General features: G+C 34.2%; 1 protein-coding gene across 3 annotated transcripts in view; it reads right to left on the reverse strand.

Annotated features, from left to right (window-relative positions):
- The window catches only part of LOC106110485 (serine/threonine-protein phosphatase 2A 56 kDa regulatory subunit gamma isoform-like), a 37,052-nt gene that overhangs the window by 11,497 nt on the left and 1,110 nt on the right, over nucleotides 1–24,445 (reverse strand). For 2 of the 3 annotated variants that reach the window (XM_013292333.1, XM_013292331.1), the window contains exon 3: nucleotides 5,599–5,782. In XM_013292333.1, coding sequence (XP_013147787.1) covers nucleotides 5,599–5,782 — 184 coding nt within the window. Of the gene's footprint in view, nucleotides 1–5,598; nucleotides 5,783–12,129; nucleotides 12,729–24,445 lie in introns of those variants that run through there. The other variant, XM_013292330.1, reaches the window with a different exon arrangement.

Raw genomic sequence — 24,445 nt, forward strand, 5'->3', positions numbered from 1 at the left:
GCACGCAACCCTTACCCCGCGCCGCCGCGCCCTACGTCCACATCGCACGCAATCGCTCTATACAACCTCCTGTAGGGTTGCTCCTTATTTACATATCGTCACGTAACAAAGTTTAGTCATTATCAAAGAATTTGAAAAATAAAGGGAGATATGTTCTTCTGCGTAATTTTTAAATTGCAATACTCAATTTATAGCCAAAACATACAGCAATACACTTCTAATAATAAAATTTAATTGAGTGGAATTTCTAAATGTAGTATAACCTACATTTAAAAGAAATTTAAATATACGTCGTTTTAAAAAAAACAATAAACAATTGTTAAGAATTGCAATTACGTCTCAGAAGTGAGATAAGATATAGTGTCATTGACCTGGCCTCAGATGCGACTGATGTAGAGCCATCTACTATCAGTTGTTTGAGGAAGTACTCTATGGGATCAAAAGCTAAATTATTTATCTCTGATCTTTCCATTTGTGTATTAACGTTGTACAGTTTTATTCTTTTGTTTTTCATTTATTTATATCTAGTGACTAATCAAATAAGTTTTTATAGCATCCATTCGTTATCCACCCTCGACTAGTCGCAAGTTGAGCAATCTAAAAAATTACACCGTCGATACGTCACCGGCTTAAGATTTCCTAGAATACAATGAGGGATGTCTGTGTTGGGTTGTAGGGGCGACGGCGACGTCGACGCTGCCCCCGTGTGTGGGGTGTGTGTACCAGACGCCCCCTTCATTGCACCATCGATCGCTTTAATGGACCTTAAATGGTGCAGCTCAATTCCGCCATTCCACTGCCTATTATCCTTGCTACTGACATGGCGGGCAAATGACTTGCGTAACACTGTTTTTACATTTAATACATATATCAATTAAAAGAACATTAGCAAATAAGATAGGCCCTTAGTTAACTGTACTATTAAAAATTATATTAATACTAGCTTTCGCCCGCGATTCCGTCCGCGTGGAATTAAAAAAAAATAGAAAAATGTGTTGTTCCAGACTATCCTCTACATCTATACCAAATGTCATCGAAATCCGTTCAGCCGTTTAGGCTACAAACTCTAACAGACATCCATCCATCTAAACTTTCGCATTTATAATATTAGTATGAAGTATGATTAATATAGTAAGAAGTAAGATTAGCAAGATTTCGGTTGTATGTAGTTTTTGTACCGATTACGAATTATTGCATTATTGAAATATCGCAGAAAATAACTAATAACGTGAAGAAACATCGATAAAATAACACTGTAAGATAAGCTTACAGGGTGCATTCACAACTAGCATCTATTTCAATACATTGTAGAGTTGTATTAACACTTCGTTTATTTGTAAGATTTATTATTCCGTTGCAAAGTGGCGAAGCATTAGCATATATAAAATTGATAAAGCGAAGTCATGCCAAACCGTCAGTGCTGCCAACTGAATAGAATTTAATAGTAACATAGATTGCACTGCATTAGTTGTGTTGACGTGGCTATAAATGGAATACATGCAGAATTAACAATACATACATGAACAACCTGTTTAGAACGGAAGGTAATATTCATTATTAGCTTACTATGCGTCACTATTAAGGAGGTCGATACATACTCTAAGTTAGAGGCGACTATGAGTCAACCATATGCACCCAGTAGTGGACTTCACACATATCTTTCAATTTCTTAGCAGATATGTGCAAGGTTGCATCCAATTTTTTCATTCTCCCTATCACATAGGAAAGATTATGAGTGTGGAAGGGTACATCGGTAGAGATAGACTTACAAAGAGATTGATGGATTGCGTAAAAGGTGACATGATCAAAAAGGGATTGATGACTGAGATGACGTATGATAGACTTATGTGGAGGATAAAAAGCTGTTGCGCCGACCCTACGTGAGTAGGTTAAGGAGAAAGATGATGACATAGGAAGCGGGATACGACCTCAGGGCTTGCAGATCACAAGACAAGTTCATATCCAATTAGAAAGTTAATAAAAGTGAATTAAAGCATTATAAAAAGAAGTACCCATTTTGGAGTAAACAATTATATAAAAATCTATCTTATGCATTCAATATGAATAATAATTAGGAAACATTTTAATGTACTTTAACATTAGACACTTATAAAACAATCATCTTTTTCATTTTCTTTGTAAAAATCGAGACAGCAGTTGTTTCAATACAAGTGTTTCTACAATGGAATTCCGCCTTTAGAACGTGTATAGACACAGCTTTGTATTTTCCGTGCGAACCACTTCCACGGAATCTAATTTCTGTTCCGACAATTGACATAATTTCCACACGTCCTTGTGCTTTTACAAGGCGCAATCAGGGCCCGGTATGCTATACCTTATCACACCATTATGCAAATCAAAGTGGCTAATAGTGTTTTTTACGAGTGGATTAGGTGTCACTATAAACTATTAGGACCTGTCCCACCAAATTGTAAATTGCCTGATAACAATCCAACGTGTGAAATATGATGGAAATATCGGATTTTGTTACCTTATCTGACAGTGACGTCATTTTTAATCTATTTGAGCCTAAGGGGCAGGTGTTGTACCGGCATTTTGCACAACATTTTTTTTATCTTTCTAAAATTTAGAAGATCAGAATATTGTATGTGGACATAGTTCACGAGATATTTCTTTAAAATTGAAGGAAATAATGAAAGGTTGAATTTACTTTATGTCAGAAAGGATCACAATATGTAAAAACGCCAAAAGTGAAATGAATACATGAAAACTTTAACACAATCCAGTCTAGTTACATCGCGCTTTATGGCAGTGTTTGAATTTTTAATGAACCACCCTACAGTGGTAACTAATTAACTCCCTAACGTTCGTAGACCTAATTACTACGGCGTAGCATCTCCTTTGTGCCTATACTCTTTTGATTTAAAAAAATGGTGAAAAAAAACTTAAGTAGATTTTTACACTTACGGTTCTGTTCATTTAACCTTCATGGTATGTTCAGGGTCATCGTTGAACAATTAAGATAAAAGGCATCCGGATACCGATATCAAGAGGTTCATTGTTGACTCAACTAAGCTAAATTAAAGACTAAATATGGTTCTCATAATCTTACAAGCTGTAAATAACAATTAAAAATTTGGTGACATCAGTAAATCGATAATCAAGTCTAAAAACTTGTTCTTATAAAGGGTTATCGTACTACATTTCTTTACAAGTATTGAATCTTTTAATTAAATGCACAGATAAACAAATAATTTTGATTAATTTGGCAAAACCGTAAGATAACCTCTAATTCATAGTTACAAAAACAAACAGGAGAACATTATGAAACTATATACTATCCATATATGCTAATGATAAGCGTAGGTCTGAGCATGTATTTAGTTCATTAAACAGGAAGCGTGAATCTTCAAGCGCTGAGCACATTACCTTAGCAAAGGGCACAAAGCTTACAGAATTCGCTGGCGGCGCTGTAGCGGAAAGATGCTGTAGTGAGGAAGCGGAGCGGAAAGCCGTGGGGCGTGTGCCATTTCATTCTACGTACGACCTGGTTCTAACAAATTGAAAGCATTCATCACGAACATAGAAATGTTGTGGGTACCTTTAGGCCACGTGTCAGTGTGTCGGGTAGATGCAAATATTATGGTTATATTTCTTTTATCTTTCTGACCTCAATCTTACAAGAGTAAACACCTATTGGGTAGATATTAGACCTTCAGCATAAGCTCGATTGTCCACATTTGACGTAAAACCTTATGAAGAACTACTTAATTTATTTTTTTCATCCGTATGATTTAACTAAACGATAAAATCAAAGAAAACGTCGTCGAAGAAAATTAAGATTCACCCTCCAAGTTGAAAGCCTTCTTTGAAAAATGTTTTGACAAAGTGCCCTTTGTCATGTCAACAATGGACCAAGTTAGTCAAAGTAAATGTCAATGTACTAAACACGAGGGGGAGAAAACGATTCTTATTATGAAGAAAATGTATAAAAATATTTAACTTTATATTACTGACTAGCGATCTGCCCCTGCTTTGCCTTGCTGGCAAACAATATTCGCCTCGTACCTTTTCTGTCATATCCACACCCTACCTATTGGAGTAAAATATAGCCCGAATCAATTATAATATAGCTTTCTTACGGCGAAAGAGTTTTTGAGATCGGTTCAGTACTTTCAGGGACAAACAAACATCCAAATGTTTCCACAGTGATTTCAAATTTGCATCTAACATTAGTTTGTACGTTTTATTCCAACAATAATGTTTTATTTGGTTTCTCATGAGCAAAAATTACAGAACAAAACCTTACCGGTATATAAAAGACAGGCGCTTTTGCATGTCGAGTTTTTAAATCCCGACTGACAAGTAGACTTGAGGTCTTTTATGTGAGTGTCACAGTTATGACGTAAGCGCCCTTATTATTAGGGTTGGCAAATGACCACAAATTATTTGCATAAGTATTTTCATGTATATCATGAGCTAAAACTTATCTCTCACTACCACACTCAGACATAAGGTTCCCTAAGAGCCAGTTATTTTTAATTTATAAATATAACGGGGCGAAATGTTTGTTTATTTTTGAACGATTAAAGTTACTGGCAACTAATAATTTTGAATACTGGCTGAATGTGCATCGCGCATGATAGATAGATAAGACGATGATAGAATGACTGATGACAGTTGTCATTGGATGGTGGAATGATGCACTTTGCTATTATAAAATCAATTGGTTAATCTCTGTAAATTTTTGCAATTCGATTAGAGTGTGTTGTGAAGTTATCAATTAAGATGGTGGTCAACTAAGGATAGCGGTTCTAATGTTACGCGATTGTTATTTCATTATTTTCCACATACGCACGCCTAGAATGGAAGATAGTTGCCGTGTATATGATCACTTTCCTTAAGCTATCAGAGTATAAGCTGTGTTTATCCCAAGTACTTTCGCAACAGTAGATCATCAGCAAGCCGTTATTGCGGTATTTACAGCTCACTACGACACACTAACCGCTTTAATATAAGCGACATCTAACGGATTTAATGAGAATCTGTTAATGTTCTTGTGTATTTCAATGTTCAAGAAACAAACACAAAGCACGTAAGATACATACCTTAATTAAGCTTGGAATACACTAGGACACCATAAAGAAATTGAAGTTTGGAACACAATTCATGTTCGAGATTTATTAAAAAAATTCAGTTCAAAATCAAGCCAACTACATTCAACAGCAGTGGTCATAAATCTGGTCCTCTTTGAATTTAATATAAAAATAACGTTTTAAATTGTCGCACTTTAAACCGGGTAAGATAGTGCGTGTTGCGTGATCGTTCAAACCAGTTGTTACACAACCGATGGTTATTTTAATTGATTTAACGGTTATTAATAACGACTTTTATATACGTTTCGCTTTTCTTGAGTACTTGAAACAAAGTTTCTGGAATTCTATTTACGATGTAGAAAACAACTACTGAACTTTCGAATCATCGTACCAGTCTTTAATGATTTAACTTAGGACGTCCAACATTACAGTTCCTTCTAACACGAAGATATAGAATAGTGTAAATATTAGTTTATCTCCGGAGTTCATTCCTTGGCCTATCACCCCCTTAATAGAGAACACCCACTAGGATCTGACTTACCTTTGATTGGCGGTAATTTGACGAGCTCCTGATTGTGATGTTGCACATTAAACCTACTGGAGCCGTGTCGTCGAGGCTGGCCGTTCCATCCTGGCGGGCGTGGGCCGTCCGCCGCGCGGGGAACTATCGCTGTGGGGGGCGGTGGCCGCGCCGACAACGCAGGCAGTGGCTTCTCTGGACGGCCCTGATGATACAAGACTGTTATAAAATACCTAGAAAAGTTAAATCCACTAATTTGATATTACGACATACATCATCCTAAGAGACTTGTTGAATGTAAAGTGAGTGGTTTAAGCAACCTTTTAGTATGGATTTCTCAGTCCAAATCTTCCTTAAGGACTCCTTTGCTTGGGTATCAAAATACACACTAAATAGACTCTAGGTACGGCCGTTACAAAACAATTTGTTATGTATGTATGTGTTTATTTTATTGCCAAATATAGTAGAAACGCATGAGGTACAACAAATTTATTTTCTAATTTTAACCTTAACATTACGGCGAGATGAAACAAAATTGAGTAAACAGCTTTTAGTGGAATTCAAATAGAATTACACAACTCATTTCCGCAACGCCAAATGTAAACAGTGCTGGCGTAGCTTGTTACTTTGAGGAAATATAACATGTAAGCAATGTTATAAGATTTAAAAAATAAGAAAATTCGATTAAAATGCTATTTTTTCTAAATACTTAATAACCATTGCTTAGTTTTAACTTACATAAAAAACCATAATAAAAGTCAATATTAACAGTAATCAATTCGACGAAATTGCGTAATACCCTTGAGAGTTGTTCTACAAATCAACATAACAAGTTGACCCTTACAGTATCCCGGGGGAGAGCTGATTGATCGACATTAAAGTTCCCTATATCGATGTGGCTTGTCCACTTTTATTAATGTAATCGTGTCCCCACTGCCGAAACACATGCAAAAACACATTGTTTTCTCTATTTTTTCGTAGAGAACGAGAAGGATGTAAACATTGGATTGTTGTATGCATTGTAAACAATGTTACCACGCCAAACCTCATTGGCAAATATAATTTTCTCGAGATTGTTCGATGGATTGTTATATTTGTACAATACTTCAGCCCGCTTATAAAACGTATCTAGCTTTCAAAAGCTAAAACGAGATTGCAAGAGAAAAATACCTGAGTGACCGAGATCTATTTGTGAGAATATTTTCAATTTTTCTAATGCTACATACATACAGTATTGAAATAAAAAAATCCAACACCTACTTTCCAATAGAGCTTACTTTAATTTCTTTTAAATGGCAATGTCAGTAACAATTACGTCATGCGAGAGTAAAAATAAACCAAGAGAAGCGGACGGAAATCGCGTACATTCATTTTACGTCATAACCTGTGCTTCATAGGTAATGACGTAAAATGTTTCGTAATTTTCTTATGCTAATTGGGCACATTTTCAGCCTACATTTTTAGTATAAAACCAGTAAATAAAATAAGAACATGCGTTATCATTAAACACTGGTTAAATTACATATGACTGCTGCACTAGTTTCCCCTGTGCTGCAGGGTTGTTATTCATTCCTATCAATCTTAAGTGGGTACTATCGTAATAATTCGAAATATTATAATAATTAACTTAGATAAAATCATTCGAAAGCCCAGAAGCTCTCTAAGCTTAAACACCGCAACCCTTGTAGAGGGTTAATTAAAAAAGTTTCTCCGTTACATTTACAAGGCTGCAGTTCAAATAATCAGACCAAGTTTAAAATTACCGTCTACTTTGTAAGTTTCAGAATTTTCTACAGCTTTAATTAGATTTTATAGGAAAAAATAGGATTAAACATGGCTACTTTTTTCAATTATATAAACATTTGTACATTTTGTCATTGTCGACTCCAAACTTTAGAAATTACCTACAAACGTCTACCACGATTTCTACGCCTTCAGTAATTAAAGAATATTTCTAACATAAAATAACATGACAAACACAACATGAGGCAGGTCACCTTTCTTCAGGTGAATGTCCTGTTCAAGAGGTCTTCCGTCGTTAGTGAAATTAAAAAGATAAACCGGTACGACGTCGTTGATAACGATACCTTCACTAACCTACATCAAATCGATTCGTTATCGATAAACCGAAGCGTAACAACACTAACGAGTTATTTTGACATGCGTTACATATTTAATGCTGTAACAGTTACGTAAAACTGTGATTAAATTGATACGATAGAAAGGTGTCGAAGTAAATACACTGATTTTGAAAACCAATCGAATTATCTAACAGGTATACTCGTGAACCGAGTTACTCAAACACTCTTAACTTCGACAGATTGCTACCTAAACTCCAAATGAATCGATCATGATATCTATTTTAAAAAATAAACCATAAGTCGTTCTTGATTGTTGCTTGCAGTAATCTATACTATTATAATAAAGCGTAAACACACACTTCTTTGTTGCCTAAGAAGTCAGCAATTACAGCATATTTTTGAATAATTCTTTTTTTTAATAAAAAGCTCTTGCGTCACACTTTAGACTATATATTTTAACACTATTAAACTTAGGTGGTAAACATTTTGGATAAAAGCCCTAATGTGGGAAAGAGACCATAAGTTGCTGCCAACATCAAGGAAGCAAGGTTGTCATCATGTCATGTCATTTTGACATTTGTAATTGATGATTTGACAAATGTAAACAATAAAATAAGATTTTCATAATTACATGCGGATGAAGTCGCACGGGAACAGCTAGTTGCAAGATATAAGGAGTTATAACTAAACGTGCAGAAAACAAGATTTCTTTTAAAGGGTAATAAAACATAATAAGTATATTCCAACAATTGACAGATCCCAATTCACAAGCTGATTAACGTTTCCATTAAACGTATTACTTTAACTTCCGTCAATAAACCAATTAAGGCCCTGAGGGAGTAATAAACATCAATAACCGGGAGTAAACATCACAAGAGAATAATTGAAACAAAATAATAATAACTTCTGTAATCGTTAAATATTTTTTTTGACACAATTTTTCTGTCAACATCTCCCATGATATTACAAATTCATATGACAATTAATTCAATACGGTAGCACTCCACATCTTAACTCTATCATCCAAAGAATGTTACAAATTTTCACGTAACCTTTAAAATGCGTGGATTGATGATTGATTGTGACTGAATGGCCACTGTTTGCCTTAAAGAGGCATTTACAGATTCACCGGGCTTGAGGTGGACGAGCACAGATGGCGCTTAACGTAAACCTCGTTTATGAGTAACTAGGCTCGAGGGCTCCCTCAGGAACCTCGGCACGAGCCGTTACTTCGTTATTACTACCGGATTAGGGGTCACCGAGCTCTTAGATCGCTTCAATGGACGCTCCATGGAGTTACTAGGGCCTCCAAGAAGGGTGGGCTGCGTGTACTACGTTAGTCCTAGGTCCGTCTACGTTTAGCGAACGGCCACAAATAAACCACTCTCCAGCGCTCCTTTGTCTTGATTCAAGCTGGCGAACGTTGTAAATGCGTCCATGTGACCTCAATCGTCAATCAAGAGATACATATTTTTGCAGACCCTAGTGCAGACGTGGCGAACCACTGGCACGAGTCACAAATGGCACACGCATAATATTTTGGGCACGTTAATCATAAAGAGGCTATGAAAAAATATGAAGCAGGTGCAGCCTGGAATAGACGTAATAATCGCAGTCAAAATTATTCAATGGCACGTCTAAGACCGCACTAAACATTTCATAAAAATAAATGGCACTTTGATGCATACATTTTTTCCCCCTGCCCTAGTGAGCGGAATAAGGCTGGGAAGATAAAGTTGGACTTAAACAAGTCCCTGTTTAATTGAAAAACCACTTAGTTCATATTGTTTTTTTTTTTATTAAACAGTTTTCAAATTCCATTTAATTTTTATTCTAAACTTCGTAACATTTATATAGATATCTTTCATTATCATCTTTTTAAAATATTTTTCATTAAAAATATTTTAAAAAGCTAAATTTTTAGATATTCTTTCTAAAAATTACATATCCTATCTTGTCAAAACTGTCGAAACGATTGCTTCTAAACTCTATTTAAAAATACATTCAAGGTATTTGAGTTACGACACAGGGTTTTGTATTTCAAATTTAAATAAATATTGCTTTTGCCCGCGACTCCGTCCGCGTGGAATTAAGAAAAACAAAACTAAGTACCCTATGTGTTCTTCCAGACTATCCTCTACGTCAATGCCAAATTTCATCGAAATCCGTTCAGCCGTTTAGGCTACAAACTCTAACAAACATCCATCCATCTAAACTTTCGCATTTATAATATTAGTATTAGGTATTATTATTATATTCCGTTCCGACGTACAGAGTGTATATTTATCTTAACGACTTAAGATGAGGTTTTAATTGAGACGACGGTCGCAGCTGTATTATTTACGGTGAACACAATGAGATGTGATATTCTAAATTATTACTCTAATGAAACGTTATATGTAAAAGGTTGCACTATGAAAGCAAAACCATATACGACTACATTTTTAACATATGGCCGAATATTGATATGACATTTAAATATGTAACAATCTAAAATGATAAAGCCACGCTTAAACTCCATAATAATTACGTCTATCAGATATTAAGCGGCGCTTACAAAGTGTAATATTTAAGATTAGTTTCAGTAATCAGCCGTTAGTTACCTTATTAAATTTAAAAACTAACAAATCAAAAAACACATTGGTCTGTTTTATTTACAAACGCGTACATTTTTCCTTCTTCCAAATGACAAATATTTTAAAACTAGCATTCGCGACTCCGTTCTCGTGGAATTAAAAAAAAAAACTGAGTAGCCTATGTGTTCTTCCAGACTATCATCTACATCCATACCAAATTTCATCGAAATCCGTCCAGCCGTTTAGGCTACAAAGTCTAACAAACATCCATCCATCCAGCTAAACCTTCTCATTTATTATACTTAAATCGACTAGAAGCTAGAGCTCTATAACAACGAACACTAATCACGTATAGTTGCCATTTGTAATAAGGAAAAAGTATTAAATAGGAACGTATAAATAAAACAACTATACGACAAAATTATCATATAAAGTATCCATGTTACAATACCCGTTTATGTCACGAGACGCCAGCCTAAATGTAACTCTGTGTTTCCACTGTCATAAACTTGTATTGACACAGTCATCCCTAGCATACTCTATGAAAAAATAGAGATAAGAATAATATGTATCAAGAATTCGGCCTTGATAGACTTATTATCCTTATCCTATATATTTTTACTGGAACATCCTTCTAATATAAAAGATATAGTTTATATTTTGGCAACATTTCAGTATGAATTACATTCTCTATACTAATCGTATAAAGAGGAAAAAAAATGAATTTTTGGCTTTTTGTATGCCTCAAAAACTACTGGACGGATTTAAAAAATTCTTACACCATTAAAAAGTCATGTTATCTTTAAGTAACTACTACATATTTTTTCAATTCACGCGGACAAAGTCGCGAGCAACGGCTAGTTATCAATAAACTTGATCATACATACATACATACAAGATATACTATATTCTACGCCTCTTTGGGACTTTTACACATTAGCATATACGTGAAAAACATACGAATAAATTAAATTTCTCGAAACTAAGCAGCAGATAATTGTCATTTCACAGTAGTGACCTTCTGTATTATCGCTTCAAAGTCGAATGTACAGCAAAATAAAGCCTACAAAATACAATTGAAGAGCAGTCAACATTACGTTCAATTATTTCGCAGTTCGTTCCTTTAATATTTCTAAAAGCGATTTATCATAAATATTTCAGACTAGCATTCGCCCGCAACTCCGTCCATGAATAAATAAATAACAGTTCACAAGGAACTGGATGAATGACGTCATGACGAAGCGCATTCCAAATTTATAGCATCTGATGCATCGTAATTTCACCACATCCTACATTAAAACATAAATAAACATAGAGTAGATAATAATCAGTAGTGTAACTCTACGTCTACATAATACAGATATTATAAATGCGAAAGTTTAGATGGATGGACGGATGTTTGTTAGAGTTTGTAGCCTAAACGGCTGAACGGATTTCGATGAAATTAGGTACAGATGTAGAGGATAGTTTAGAAAAGGACATAGGCTACTTACTTTTTAGCGAAATCTGGTTAAAATAATAAAGATTTGTATTTTTGTATGTATTGAAATAAAACAAAAACTATTGGGCCGATTTCAAAAATTCTTTCACCATTAAAAAGCTACGTATCAAGCAGTAACATGGGCTATTCTTTTTTTTCAATTTACACAAAGTCGCGAGCAATAGATAGAATATAATAAAATTCTAAAAACTATTTAATCGGATTAACCAAAATGGATAATAACAATCCGACTTTCGATAAATTATTTTAGTTTATTTACAATCTGTTTTTACAACTGGCCCCTACAGCTGGACAATTAGTCAAAAGTTGCTCGAGATATGAACGCCAAGCATTAAGTAATTCCTGGACTAATAAACGTCTACTTGTTTCCTCATAAAGTTAAAAAAGAAATTACCGTCAGTATGGGTCTCGTTCGTTTCTGGAACATGCTTGATAATGAATGACGATTTAGACTCGCCGATAAAGTCGATGACGCCAACATTTTGGACACACTCCCAACACTATTCCAAACTACTAAACTTACTTCATCAATTCTTTTATCGAGCACCAATTTAAATTTAATTAATGATTCACTATAAGTCCGATCAAATCTACAATATCACTAACATATACACAGTTTTATATTGTTGTTCACTTCACATTACATCAACATCCTTGTTCAAGCTTGTAGCTTCTTAGACGTTACACAAATCTAGTATTGTCGATACGGCATCCAAACTAAATATTTCACTTCACGTGGCCTCACCTCCTACAAATGAGCTAGAGCTTATCACACACAGGGCTAGTCTAATGAGGGGAACAATCAACTTTTACTATTAAAATTTCACTGTACTGCACAGGTGGCCGGACAAACGCCTGTCACTTCTTAACGTTTGGTCGCAACTCACAACTAACTGACTTTCTCTCCGTGTTTTTGCTCCGAGTCAGTGGGTGCAGTCAGCAAGATAATAAATCTCGACTTTTCGTATACAAATGGAATAACCAAACTGATAAAAACGAATAGGTTTGTTTTTTAGCAAAGTTACCGGACGTTTTAATGTTTCTTTTAAGATAAAAACGAAGGTTAAGACTTTTTATCAGTAGCACAAGTAGGACAATTTTCACCTCGAAAACAAGGCTCACTGTACTGTGAATATGTTAAATAAATATCTGTCGTTGAAAATCTATACATATAATAAAATTGGAGTGTTTGTTTGTAATAACAAAAGAAAGTTTCCAGATTTCGGGAAGATAATGCATTTGCGTTGCTGATAACAACAATCGCGTGTATAAAATTTTGTCTGCCTGTCTGTCCGCAAGCCGCGTTTGTTCCGGATAATCAAACGGCTGGGCCATTTCCCTAAAGGGTAGCTGACATAGACGAGGATATTATAGGCAACTTTTTTTTCTTATATGCATGGACGAAGTCGCGGGCAACAGCTAATAGTACAGTAAATAATAAAAAAATCGGAAGACTAGTTTGCATTGTACTTAACGTAGACATAAATACATTTTTAATAAACAAGCGAGTTTTATTTGTGTCACACCATCTAATATGAACAGCATAAAGCGCGGTGACATCAGCATATGCTAAAATTATAACCTGAGGTAAATCACTGTCTCCCGAAGATGTTTATTTTTCCTACAAAACATTTTACAGTATTAAAGTATTTTACTTTATTAATTTCACTCTTCATAACTTTGTATTTTTTGTAAAACAGTTTTTGGTAATAGACACAAGCTGGATATAATTAGTAAAATTTTAAAGTCCCGTGACTATCAGTTATTTATGCACCACTGTAATGAAATTGGCATCCAATATGTTTGCAAACAAAAAAGTAAAGTCACATTGGGAAAATAGATTTCGTTTTGGATGTTATTCAGATGTGTTCTTCATTCTTTGTCATGTAAAAACATTTGTTTTTTTACCATAATGTTGTGTTAGCCTGTAAGTGTATCCATATTGTGTTTTAGTTATAAATATTTTTCTTCATCAAACATAACTTATTTCATGTGATACGTTGGCTTCCTATTGTAAATAAATAAACAAATGAAATAATATCATAAAATTTAGTTATATTCACTATTATTGTTAATTAACACAAATCCTCACCAAGAAGTTTAAAACCTACCCTAAGTTAAGTATGACAAGACCAAAGTCAAAAACTATAAAATAAAATAGTATAGCAAACAATCATTATCATTATCATCATTAGGTCACTATATATCCCCACACTGAAGTGCTTGGAAACAATGAGAAAATAATCATTATCACGTTGTGTATTATATTGCAATAACTGTACAGTATGAAAATGTTATTAGAGTATCACGTTTGCGTTATCACGTGTTATGTCAGCACGCGGAGGTAAGATAGCCGATGGTAACCGGCGCATTCGCGTTACGGTACCATTCATAAACGCAAACGGCCTTGATGCTCGCGAGTCGAACATCAATTACAAGATTGTGTACCCCGTAGCCTGATCATGTAAACTCAAAATTTAGAGTGGACAGCAAATTACAAACACAAGCAAATTACAACAATTACAAATCCTTTCGGTGACGTAATCACAAACTTTAGAATGTATGCAACTTGGACACGAAATGGTATGTCTCATTAGACTAGTTGACATACATTCACTTATCTACGGCGCCAATCGAATCGGAATCTCCAGCAAAAACGCAGTGAGGCCTGAACTAAAACACTTTAGTCTTAAACTAAATTACATGTAATTAATTTCTAAAGTTCATCAACGTGTAACAAAACGCACATGAAAATGTCATTAATTTTAAGAATGGAAAAATTCGCAAAACTATTTAAAACTGTATTTCTGTAAAACTCAGTGAAGACGTGTCTAAACATTCATAGCTCGGTGACCCGCATAACATAAAAGACAAAATGAGAATGCCTATCCTGCACAGGCGATGTCATAAACAAATAAAGAACTTGCGAATACGAGGCGGATATCGTCATGGGCTGTTAACGAACCGATCAATATAGTATGCAGTAAAATTGACCTTCCGCAGCCGATGTCAATACGAGTACTAAAACTTTATGGTGTGACGTAAAACGATTGCTACAGCGATATAAAAATATCCGAAATTAACACTACTAAAAACGATCCACATTTTTATTTAACACTAGCTGTTCCCGTGCCACTTCATCCGCGAGAACTTATGAAAATTTTATTTTATTGTTTACATTTGTCAAATTACAAATGTCAAAACGACTGCCATTATGTCATGTCACTAAATGACAACCTTGCTTCCTTGACGTTGGTAGCAACTTATGGTCTCTTTCCCACATTAGGGTTTCTATTTAAAATATTTACCCCCTAAGTTTAATAGCGTTAAAATATATAGCCTAAAGCGTGACGCAAGTGTAGGGATTTTTATTAAGATATTATTTTTAATTACATGCTGTAATTGCCGACATCTTAGGCAACAAAGAAGTGCGTGTTTACGCTTTATGATAATAGTAAAGATAGATTAAATTGGTGTGATCTGCTACGATTTGCCTACGATTGGTTTAATTTATGATGATTTGATAATCTATAGAGTTGAACCCTGAACTTGATACTATGGTAGGTAGTAAACGTCAACGTGGCTGAAGGTCGACCACAAAGGTAATCGGCGATGTAACTGCGAACAGTGATAAATACATACGAAAACAAACATCTTGTGTTTATAGTAAATGTTAAGACAATAAACGTTTGAAAGACAAACATGTCATATAACAACGCCATCATAGATACAATAATGGTCATATAATACACTCGTAAAAGATATGTAGAAAGAAGATAAGATTGTGTGCGGTAGAACAAAAAGGTCAGTGCCTAGTAGTGTTCATTTATTTGTTATACTTTCTATGCTCACGTTCAAGACAGTTAATGATTTACAAATAACTAGCTGTTGCTCGCGACTTCTTCCACGTGAATTAAAATGCCTATGTTACTCCCTGATAACGTACCTACTTAATGGTGAATGATTTTTTGTAAACAGCTCCGTAGTCGAGTTATTTTAATACATACAACAATACAGATCTTTCCTTTTTACAATATTAGTATAGATATAGTTCAGACTTTAAGGATAGAAGAATTCTTACATCTATAACACTTTATTAGACTCAGTAATGCCAAGCAAAAGCTAAATATACAACAAAACAAGAAATTAAAATAATAATTCTCTGGATTATTCTGTCCGTTGCCAAAACCTTGGCTTGTAAACGTAGCTGTAGGTATCAGGACCCTGGCCTGTAAGTGCTCGTTTGACCATGCATTACAATTGGCGCCTCCTACATTCAAACCTATTATCGAAAGTAATTTTATCTTCTGTTCTCATCATCAACTTGCCCTTATTACTTGTGGGTCAATACAGTATGCTGCTCTTCCATACATTTCTATTAGCTGTCATATCTGAATCAATTCCCTTCTTAAGCATATCCTCTTTTACACAATCCATCCATACTTTCTTCGGTCTTCCTTTACCTTTGTGGATGGTTAGATTCAATCTTAACACTTTCTGGTTTATGTCTCTATTGTCTCGTCACATAACTATTTAAAACTAAAATTTCTATTTCTTATTCTATGCAGTTTTATCGCTATTATACTATCTTACGATATAAATACTATCAGAAACATTCCCACGGATCAGTTAATATCTTTAATCAGATAAAGAAATATCACCGATAAATGAGGAGAATGTGGGCGTGGTGAATGACGCCGTCCAGGCAAAAGTTTTTTTTATACGAGAAGGCCAAACGTGGGGCGGGAACACAGAGGTGGTCAACGACTCCCATGGACATCCGCAACACTACAGGAACTACTGATGCGTGATGCCAAGCTTTCATTCAACTCACTTTTATTTAGGCATTTTGTGTATTTTTACATAAGGCAGACGAGCTAGAAAAACAAGAACATCGATTGCGTTGTCGGCCTTTAAGAAAGCAGTTCGCTCAGTCAGTGTGAGATGTCTTACATATGAAGTTGTTAAGAACCTTTTAACGGTAGAATAAGGTAACATCGATTTGAAATGATTAACGACATTTAATACTAGAGCGAAAACACTTATTTTTCTTGCGCGTCACTTTCTCTTTTATTTATATTTGCTGTCTATTTCCGATTCTGGCGCGATGTATTTCAGTGTTGGTTTATTTCGGAGCGCATTGTTTGTGTTGAGAGGTGCGGGGGCGGGGGCGCTGGCGGTTGCAATCTCATTTATTTTAGACCAACGTGTAAATAGTACAAGTCCATTATTTATAATTAACAAATACAGTTAAGGTGGACGAAAAAGGTTTTTTTTATTATTTTGGTCGTTGTGTTATAATAGAATTTACATACCTTCAGTACACACAAATATACAGCAAAAACATGTGTATACGTGAAAAATAATAAAACTAACGATTAACCCAGAACGACTTGCAAAACTTTGTGTCTATTCATCACAAAGGCGTATATCCTTTTATCTTATCTAGAGGATTAAGAGACTCGGCTGAATACTAAAAGACATTTAAATATGTACCTAGGTCAATGATAACGCCACGCTCAAAGTACACATTCCCTTAAAATATTGATGCGTTGATAGATTGTAAACATGGAGCGAAGCGTTTGAGATTCATTTCAATATGACCCCGAAGAGAGATTCTAGTGTAACCCGAAGGTCATCGTCTGTATATCAGTATAAAGTAAAGTAAAACGGACTCATGAGAGAACTTGACAATAAATTAATAATAAAATAATCCAATAATTATTCACATACATCTAAAACAAGATACCAAACTACCCTTTAGTAACGGCCTCTTTTAATTTAAAAAAACATACTTTGCTCCATAAAGTAGTAAAAAATCAGTTTTTCAGTTCTCTATAATAAATGCAGGGAGTGTCAGAAAAGTAAAAAGAATAGTTCACTAGTTACGATCAAGTTCACGATAGTAATAATTAAAAAAATATTCCACGAACTATTCAAGTTTGGTGAATTTCCCATTAAACATTTTACGATTAATATTTTTCGAATACTATGAATAATAATGAGACAGATGTTTTTTTAACATAACCTCAAGAGTTACACTTTCCCCGATAACTGTCGTGTGTATAAATTAGACTTGAAGTTAACAGACGAATTGTTGACCCACAAAGTGAAAGTAACCACGAAGTAACAGAAACGCTTGATTGACAAAGTTTTTGACTTTCAACGTGCAAAAATCGGTTTTAGCGTATTTTTACCCAAAAATCAATGGCTTTTACGTAGATTATCGTAAACCACAATTTTGCGATTTACACCTTGTTTGAATTAAAAATAAAATACTAATAAAAACAAGCTAAAAACGTGTAATTTTAAAAGTATCGTTAGGATGCACAGTACATTTTATTTGCCTATGATGTTAATGTTTGATGCGTAGTTATCAATCATATTTAAAATTATTATTTAGGGCCTGTCCCACCACTGGCTGAAAGAGGCTAAAATAGCTAACTGAAAAACAAAATCAGATAGTTCCATCACATATTGTACACGTTGGATTATCAGACAATTTACAATTTGGTGGGACAGGCCCTTTATCTTTAATTTCACGCAGACGAAATCGCGAGGAACAGCTAGTACTACAAAGTGAAAATACTTGTTTGTTCGCTAAGTAGAGATAAAAGCAAAAGTAAAGAGGAAAACAATAAAGTAATCACATTTAAAGAGGCTTTAAGATGATCGAGGACGAGATGCAAAAGAACTCTTATCAGTACGAACAAAGGAATTGTGTGATCTTTGTCAATTAGGATCTAAATTAAGGTTAATCTCCTTAGATCATATCCAAGGATCACAGCATCACTTTTATAATAGTAGAATCAAGATATAGACGTTTTATCACTATTCTGGATTAAAACATTCGAATACAACGTACCAATATTTCGTTAACATACTTGTTACATTAAGAAACATAAAAAAAACATACAGACGAATTGACAACCATCTTCTTTTGGAAGTCGGTTAAAAATAAATGGTTTTAACAGTTACTTGACTTATAATTTCTATTACTCTTTCAAGCAGTAATGGAAAAGAAAATTCTCAGAAGGGTTCATTTAAAAATCAATTCTATTTTTAAAATTCAACAATGTACTAATTAGGGTCGCAGCTTTTTCATAGAACAGTATCTTACTAAAATTATAAATGCGAAATTTGGATCGATGGATGGATGCTTGTTACGAGTTGTAGCCTACACAGCTGAACAGATCTCGATGAAATTTGGCATACACATAGAGGATAGTCTGGAAGAAGACATAGGCTACTCACTTTCTTTTTTTTTTAATTCCACGCGGACGAAGTCACGGGCGAAAGCTAGTTATTGATAAAGTGAAAGAAATGTTTATGTGGACTTTCGCAAAATTACACGATTTACCAGTTAACGAAAACAACCGAACCGAACATGGAAAATTTGCGATGCACTCTTATGATTAGTTAGTCGTTAATGTACGGTTTATTAGCAGGGAAAAAACTAGGATAAACGGTATATTTTGTATACTGCGTTTAAGACACAACAAGCTATCTCTATGTCGGTGCTGCGTTATCGCAAATAGAAACTCAAGGCAAAATGCGAAAACCGCATCATTACGAAACTCGGAGGCCTTTTGCAAGGCAATTATATCTTTTACCACTAATAATCTATCTATAAATATAATAAAACTGAAGTGTCTGTTTGTAATATCAAAAGAAAAATTCCAGATTTCGGGAAGATGATATACATATTTGCGTTGCTAAAAAAAAAACTTTGTCTGTCTGCAAGACGCGTTTGTCCCGGGTAATCTCCGAAACGGCTGGGCCATTTCGCTAAAGGGTAGCTGACATAGACGGGCAATTTATTGGCTACTTTCATGACATTTCATTGACATAAATACATTTTTAATAAACAAGCGAGTTTTATTTGTGTCATACCATCTAATATGAACAGCATAAAGCGCGGTGACATCGGAATTCTTTATTGACATTTAGTGGAAATTCAAAAAGTCGCTCCTGTTTCTACATTACTTGCATAATACTGAGATTATATTATCAATGATCGACCCAAGCGTGGGTACAGGCCGACCCTTATGAATTTATCATGCGCACAATTGAATAATTGATTTGGTACGTTTCCGCGCAGACAACCCTCATTCAACCTTCAACTTTGTACACAGCTGCATTGAGGAATCAAAATATAATATGCTAATATACGTGTTCTGGCTTCTTTCAACGCTCTTTGTTCCAGAGTTAATAGACTTACAAAAGAAACGTGGTCTTCGATATAATATTGAAAGCCTCTAAATTTACAAGATAGATATTTAGTTTTAAAACGACCATTATGTATACAAAGACAGATGAATAAAATTTAATCGAAGAGACAACCAAAACTGAGTCTAGTCGTAAGAATAGATATCTATCTAAATTTTGGGACATTTCATTGTGGATTTTTTCCAAATAGACATTTTTATCAGAGCGAAGTCGTCATTTGCCAACTGTTGTCGTAAATTATGTACGAGGTGCCGTAATACCGTTGGCTTTACCGCTAAAGCGACCACCTCGCAGACTGCTGTGTTCCTACTGTAAAAAGGTGTTTCTTTTTAAATATTTGGGAGTTTTAATCAGACGTTATTTTAAGATATTAGAACAAAGTTAAATACCTAAAAAGTGTCTACTGCCTTATATTTCAAGAATCTTAAACCTTGGGTTGTAAGCTTTTATATTAGACCAGCGACTATCAAAATGGGTTACTTCGCCTTCCGGAAATTCACGGAAAACGTGGTCAGGTTATATGGTGGGTAACATGAGGTTGAAAATTCTAAATTCGAAGATCAAATTTGTCAGCAGGTTCACCAAATCTAATAAAATGTTGAAAGGAGTCTATCAGATCCTTCTGTATTACATTTCAGCAATTACTATCGCCAAGGGAAAGGCTTTCACGTAATTCTTCGCCCACATATAACCATATAGTTCTGGGAAAATAAAATAAATGGTATTGAAATAACAAAGGTGTGCAAAACAAGGAGTGTCTCAATTTACGCTCGACCGCTAATTGGATGTGTTTCCGAACCTCATAAATGTACAATTAGTGCTTAGTTACACATACTACAGGTTTTACTTAAGAATTATTAAAACGTATGTATCGTATACCGTTTTGTGATATTTATGCAACCTAAAATGTAACCTAGAGCGTCGGTGGCTCATTGGTTTGAACACTTGACTTGTAATATACAGGTGTTGGGTTCGAATCCCGCCATGTACATAATTTACCCGACGTTCTTACGGTGAAGGAAAACATCGTGATGCAACCTGCACATATCGGCGAAGAAATTCAAAGATATGTTTGATGTCAACCAACCCGCACTTGGCCAGCGTGGTTGACTATGGCCTAGTAACCCCTTTTATAGGATAGGCTCCGTGCCCCTCGGTAGGGACGTATGGTGAGCTGGTGATGATGAAAATGTAACCAATAAGAACGTTTTCAACTTTCTTCCAAAGAAAGAGACTCCTCACGATTAGCGAAACATCAATTGTATGGATCGTATACATCTTTAGATATAATGAACATACTTATAACAAATAGATTATTTTGTAGAGTATTCTAGCATCTTTACTTTTTTATAATAAAAGAGGGCAAACGAGCGGCGAGACCATCGAGGTGGTCTACGACGCCCATGGATATCCGCAACACCAAAGGAACTTATTAACATGAGACACATTGGACTTCGATTGAATCTTATAGCCAAAACTTATTTTATATTTCGAAGATTTTTCAACATGTTTAAACAACATTTATACAGAACCTTTAAAATTTATTTATACTGACTTTAAGTCTGGTAAAAATATGCCGCATTTTACAAAAATACTTCTTCGTGTGCAAGTGACCGCAATTGAAAATCGTGTACAATGAAAAAAGCAAATGCAATCCGGTCCCTCCTTTACAGTTCATCGCCCGTTTTTTTTTAACTTTATTTTTTTTTAATGCGAAGGCGTAAATATGAAAATTGGTTTAAAAACACAGACGAATTGAGAACCCTCCTTTTGGAAGTTGGTTAAAAACAAACACTAGTTGCTATGTAGAAAACTAGTATAACAGTTTAAGTTAAGAATAACTTAATTAGAATGTTCTAAGTGATATTTTATAACTCAAGATAACAAAATAACTTATATAACTCGAAAATAAATATTCACTATCGCATTTCAACGTTTACATTGTATTACTAAAATGTATATTTAACAAAATAATTTTAGAGCATATAAAAATATAAAGGAATGCAAAACACCAACATAATACCACCGCGTGTAAAAATAAACTCTAGCAACACTCATAGAAATATTTTACAACAAATATTCCAGTTATAAACGGATATTGATAAAGGAAATAGTAATTCTAATATACCGTAAGTTGCGTTCGTACGCACGCGTCGCTTCGCAAACACTGTTTTGATACGTTACACGAGTGCCAAAACAATGTTTACAGTAAACTTACACTATTGACACTGTGATAGCGTGCACTCTCTATATCAAAGGAATAAGGTACATTATTCCACGGTTTTCAATGCGATCGATTGTGCAATACAATTCGTTAACTACGCATCGTCTGCAATTACGGGCCGCGGATTTGTGTCAACACTTGCAGCAAAACAATCAAATAATATCTGCACAATTATTAATTAAATTGCGACTATATGCAAAAATTTAAAACCAGTTTCTCCCCACAACTCCGTCCGCGTGAAATTTAAAAATATAGCCTATGTTACTCACAGATAAATAAATAACCTTTGTAATGGTGAAAGAATGTTTAAAATCGGCCCAATAGTTTTTGAGCCTATTCATTACAATCAAACAAAGTTTTTCTCTTTACAATATTAGTATAGATAATGGCTTCAAATTTTAAATATGCTATGGGGAAACAAAAGTACCAGGTAATTCTTAAATTGCTAGTATTTAGTATATAGTCAGCTACATGTGTTTTTTTCCTTCTTTAAGTGTATTTATGTGTTTAATTAGTAGGCTTGGTTACCCTACCTAATTAATTAATGTATTATTTTACTTGAGTGTAAAGGAGCCAGCCAAAAACCAGCGCAGAAATGGCTATGTCCCTCCGGCATTCGCTGAGAAGGCTACCTTTCGCCAAATTTTCATAACATTTTGTCTTAGAACAAGTCCATGTAACGATTTTTTTTCTCCATACATGCTTTTATTTTAGAATCCAAAGGCCTATACAAGTTTTTAAAGTTTTTAAATGAATACATTTATGTACATAAGTGATTTATTCATAATTTAATCTATTGAGATAGCTAACATTTCCAACTGGAAACTGGTGTAACTACACAAAAATTAATCTTGTCTCTCTTCACAATTACTTACAGCGTACACAATTAAAAAAAAATACCTATCGAAATTATTAGAGGATTACTAAAAACCAGACCATAAGTTTGATCCTTTCCTATTATTATCTATGATAAGTGTTGCAAGGTCGTTTAACATGACATACAAATTATTCATACAAAATAAATAAATCAGATTCCTTTTATGTTAAGTAAATCTAGAAAAATCTAAGTCTAGGTATCAGTATCAATCAAGTTCACATCATTAAGTAATTAATTAAGAATTTGTTGAATTTTTGTATTCATTCCCATACAGTGAGTTTTGAATTAAATTATTTTTAATAAATAAGAATTGGAAGCTCAAAAGTTCCATTATGGTAAGAATCCTGTTTACTATTTTGTTTTTGCAATATTTCTTTTTATTAGTGACAATACTCTTGTACTATTCTTCTTACTGTCCTATGTACCCAAAGTGGGGCAGAGAGCTTCTACAGTGCACCGCTAGTCCACTCAAGTACGTAACAATAACAACAACATAATATGTTTTCTTGTACTTGTAATATATCTAAATTTGTGCCATTAAAAGGAATTTTAACAAAATGCTTAATATTTATGGTTATTACTTAAAATGAATGTTTGAATTTTCTAGAACAATTTCTACCATAATTCATTAGTTACATTGCTTACTTCACTTTGTATTATTTAGTGTTTCACTTGATTTGTCATGCTGATAACATTTTAACAATTGAATTTATTTATACACTAGCTTTTGCCTGCAACTCCATTCGCAAGGAATTTATAAAAACTAAGTTGCATACATGTTCTTCCAGATTATGCTTTTCCTTTAATTATAAACTAGCTTTCGCCTGCGACTCCGTCCGCGTGAAATGAAAAAAGTAAGTAGCCTGTGTGTTCTTCCAGATTATCCTTAACAATTGTGCCAAATGTCATCGAGATTCGTTCAGCCGTTTAGGCTACAAACTCTAACAAACATACATTCATCCATCTATCTAAACTTTCGCATTTATAATATTAGTAAGATATAATTAAATTTTAATCAGCTGATTAGGCTACAAACTCTAACAAACATCCATCCGTATTTTGCAATTATAATTTTATTAAGAAGTAAAACATTCTAGTGGTATTAATGCAAATGTTACTAACATTTAGTGAATAAAAATGTTTAATATATCTGTAGAATTTGTAGTTGCACTCTCTTGATTGGCTTTATATGATTTTTAGGTGTATTACCTAGTTAAAATTATTTTTTTAATCTTGCTTGTTAAAACTAATAAATAAGAGTTATTTTATTGTTTCATACTATATGAATGAATCATTTTGTAAGGGAGGTCCTTGGCATTTTAAAAACAAGAATGTTTAAGACACAAGGCATCAGTGATTAATGCAGTTATCCCTAGTGTT

Source organism: Papilio polytes, unplaced genomic scaffold, assembly GCF_000836215.1.
Source record: "Papilio polytes unplaced genomic scaffold, Ppol_1.0 DF820622.1, whole genome shotgun sequence".
Taxonomy (NCBI): domain Eukaryota; kingdom Metazoa; phylum Arthropoda; class Insecta; order Lepidoptera; family Papilionidae; genus Papilio; species Papilio polytes.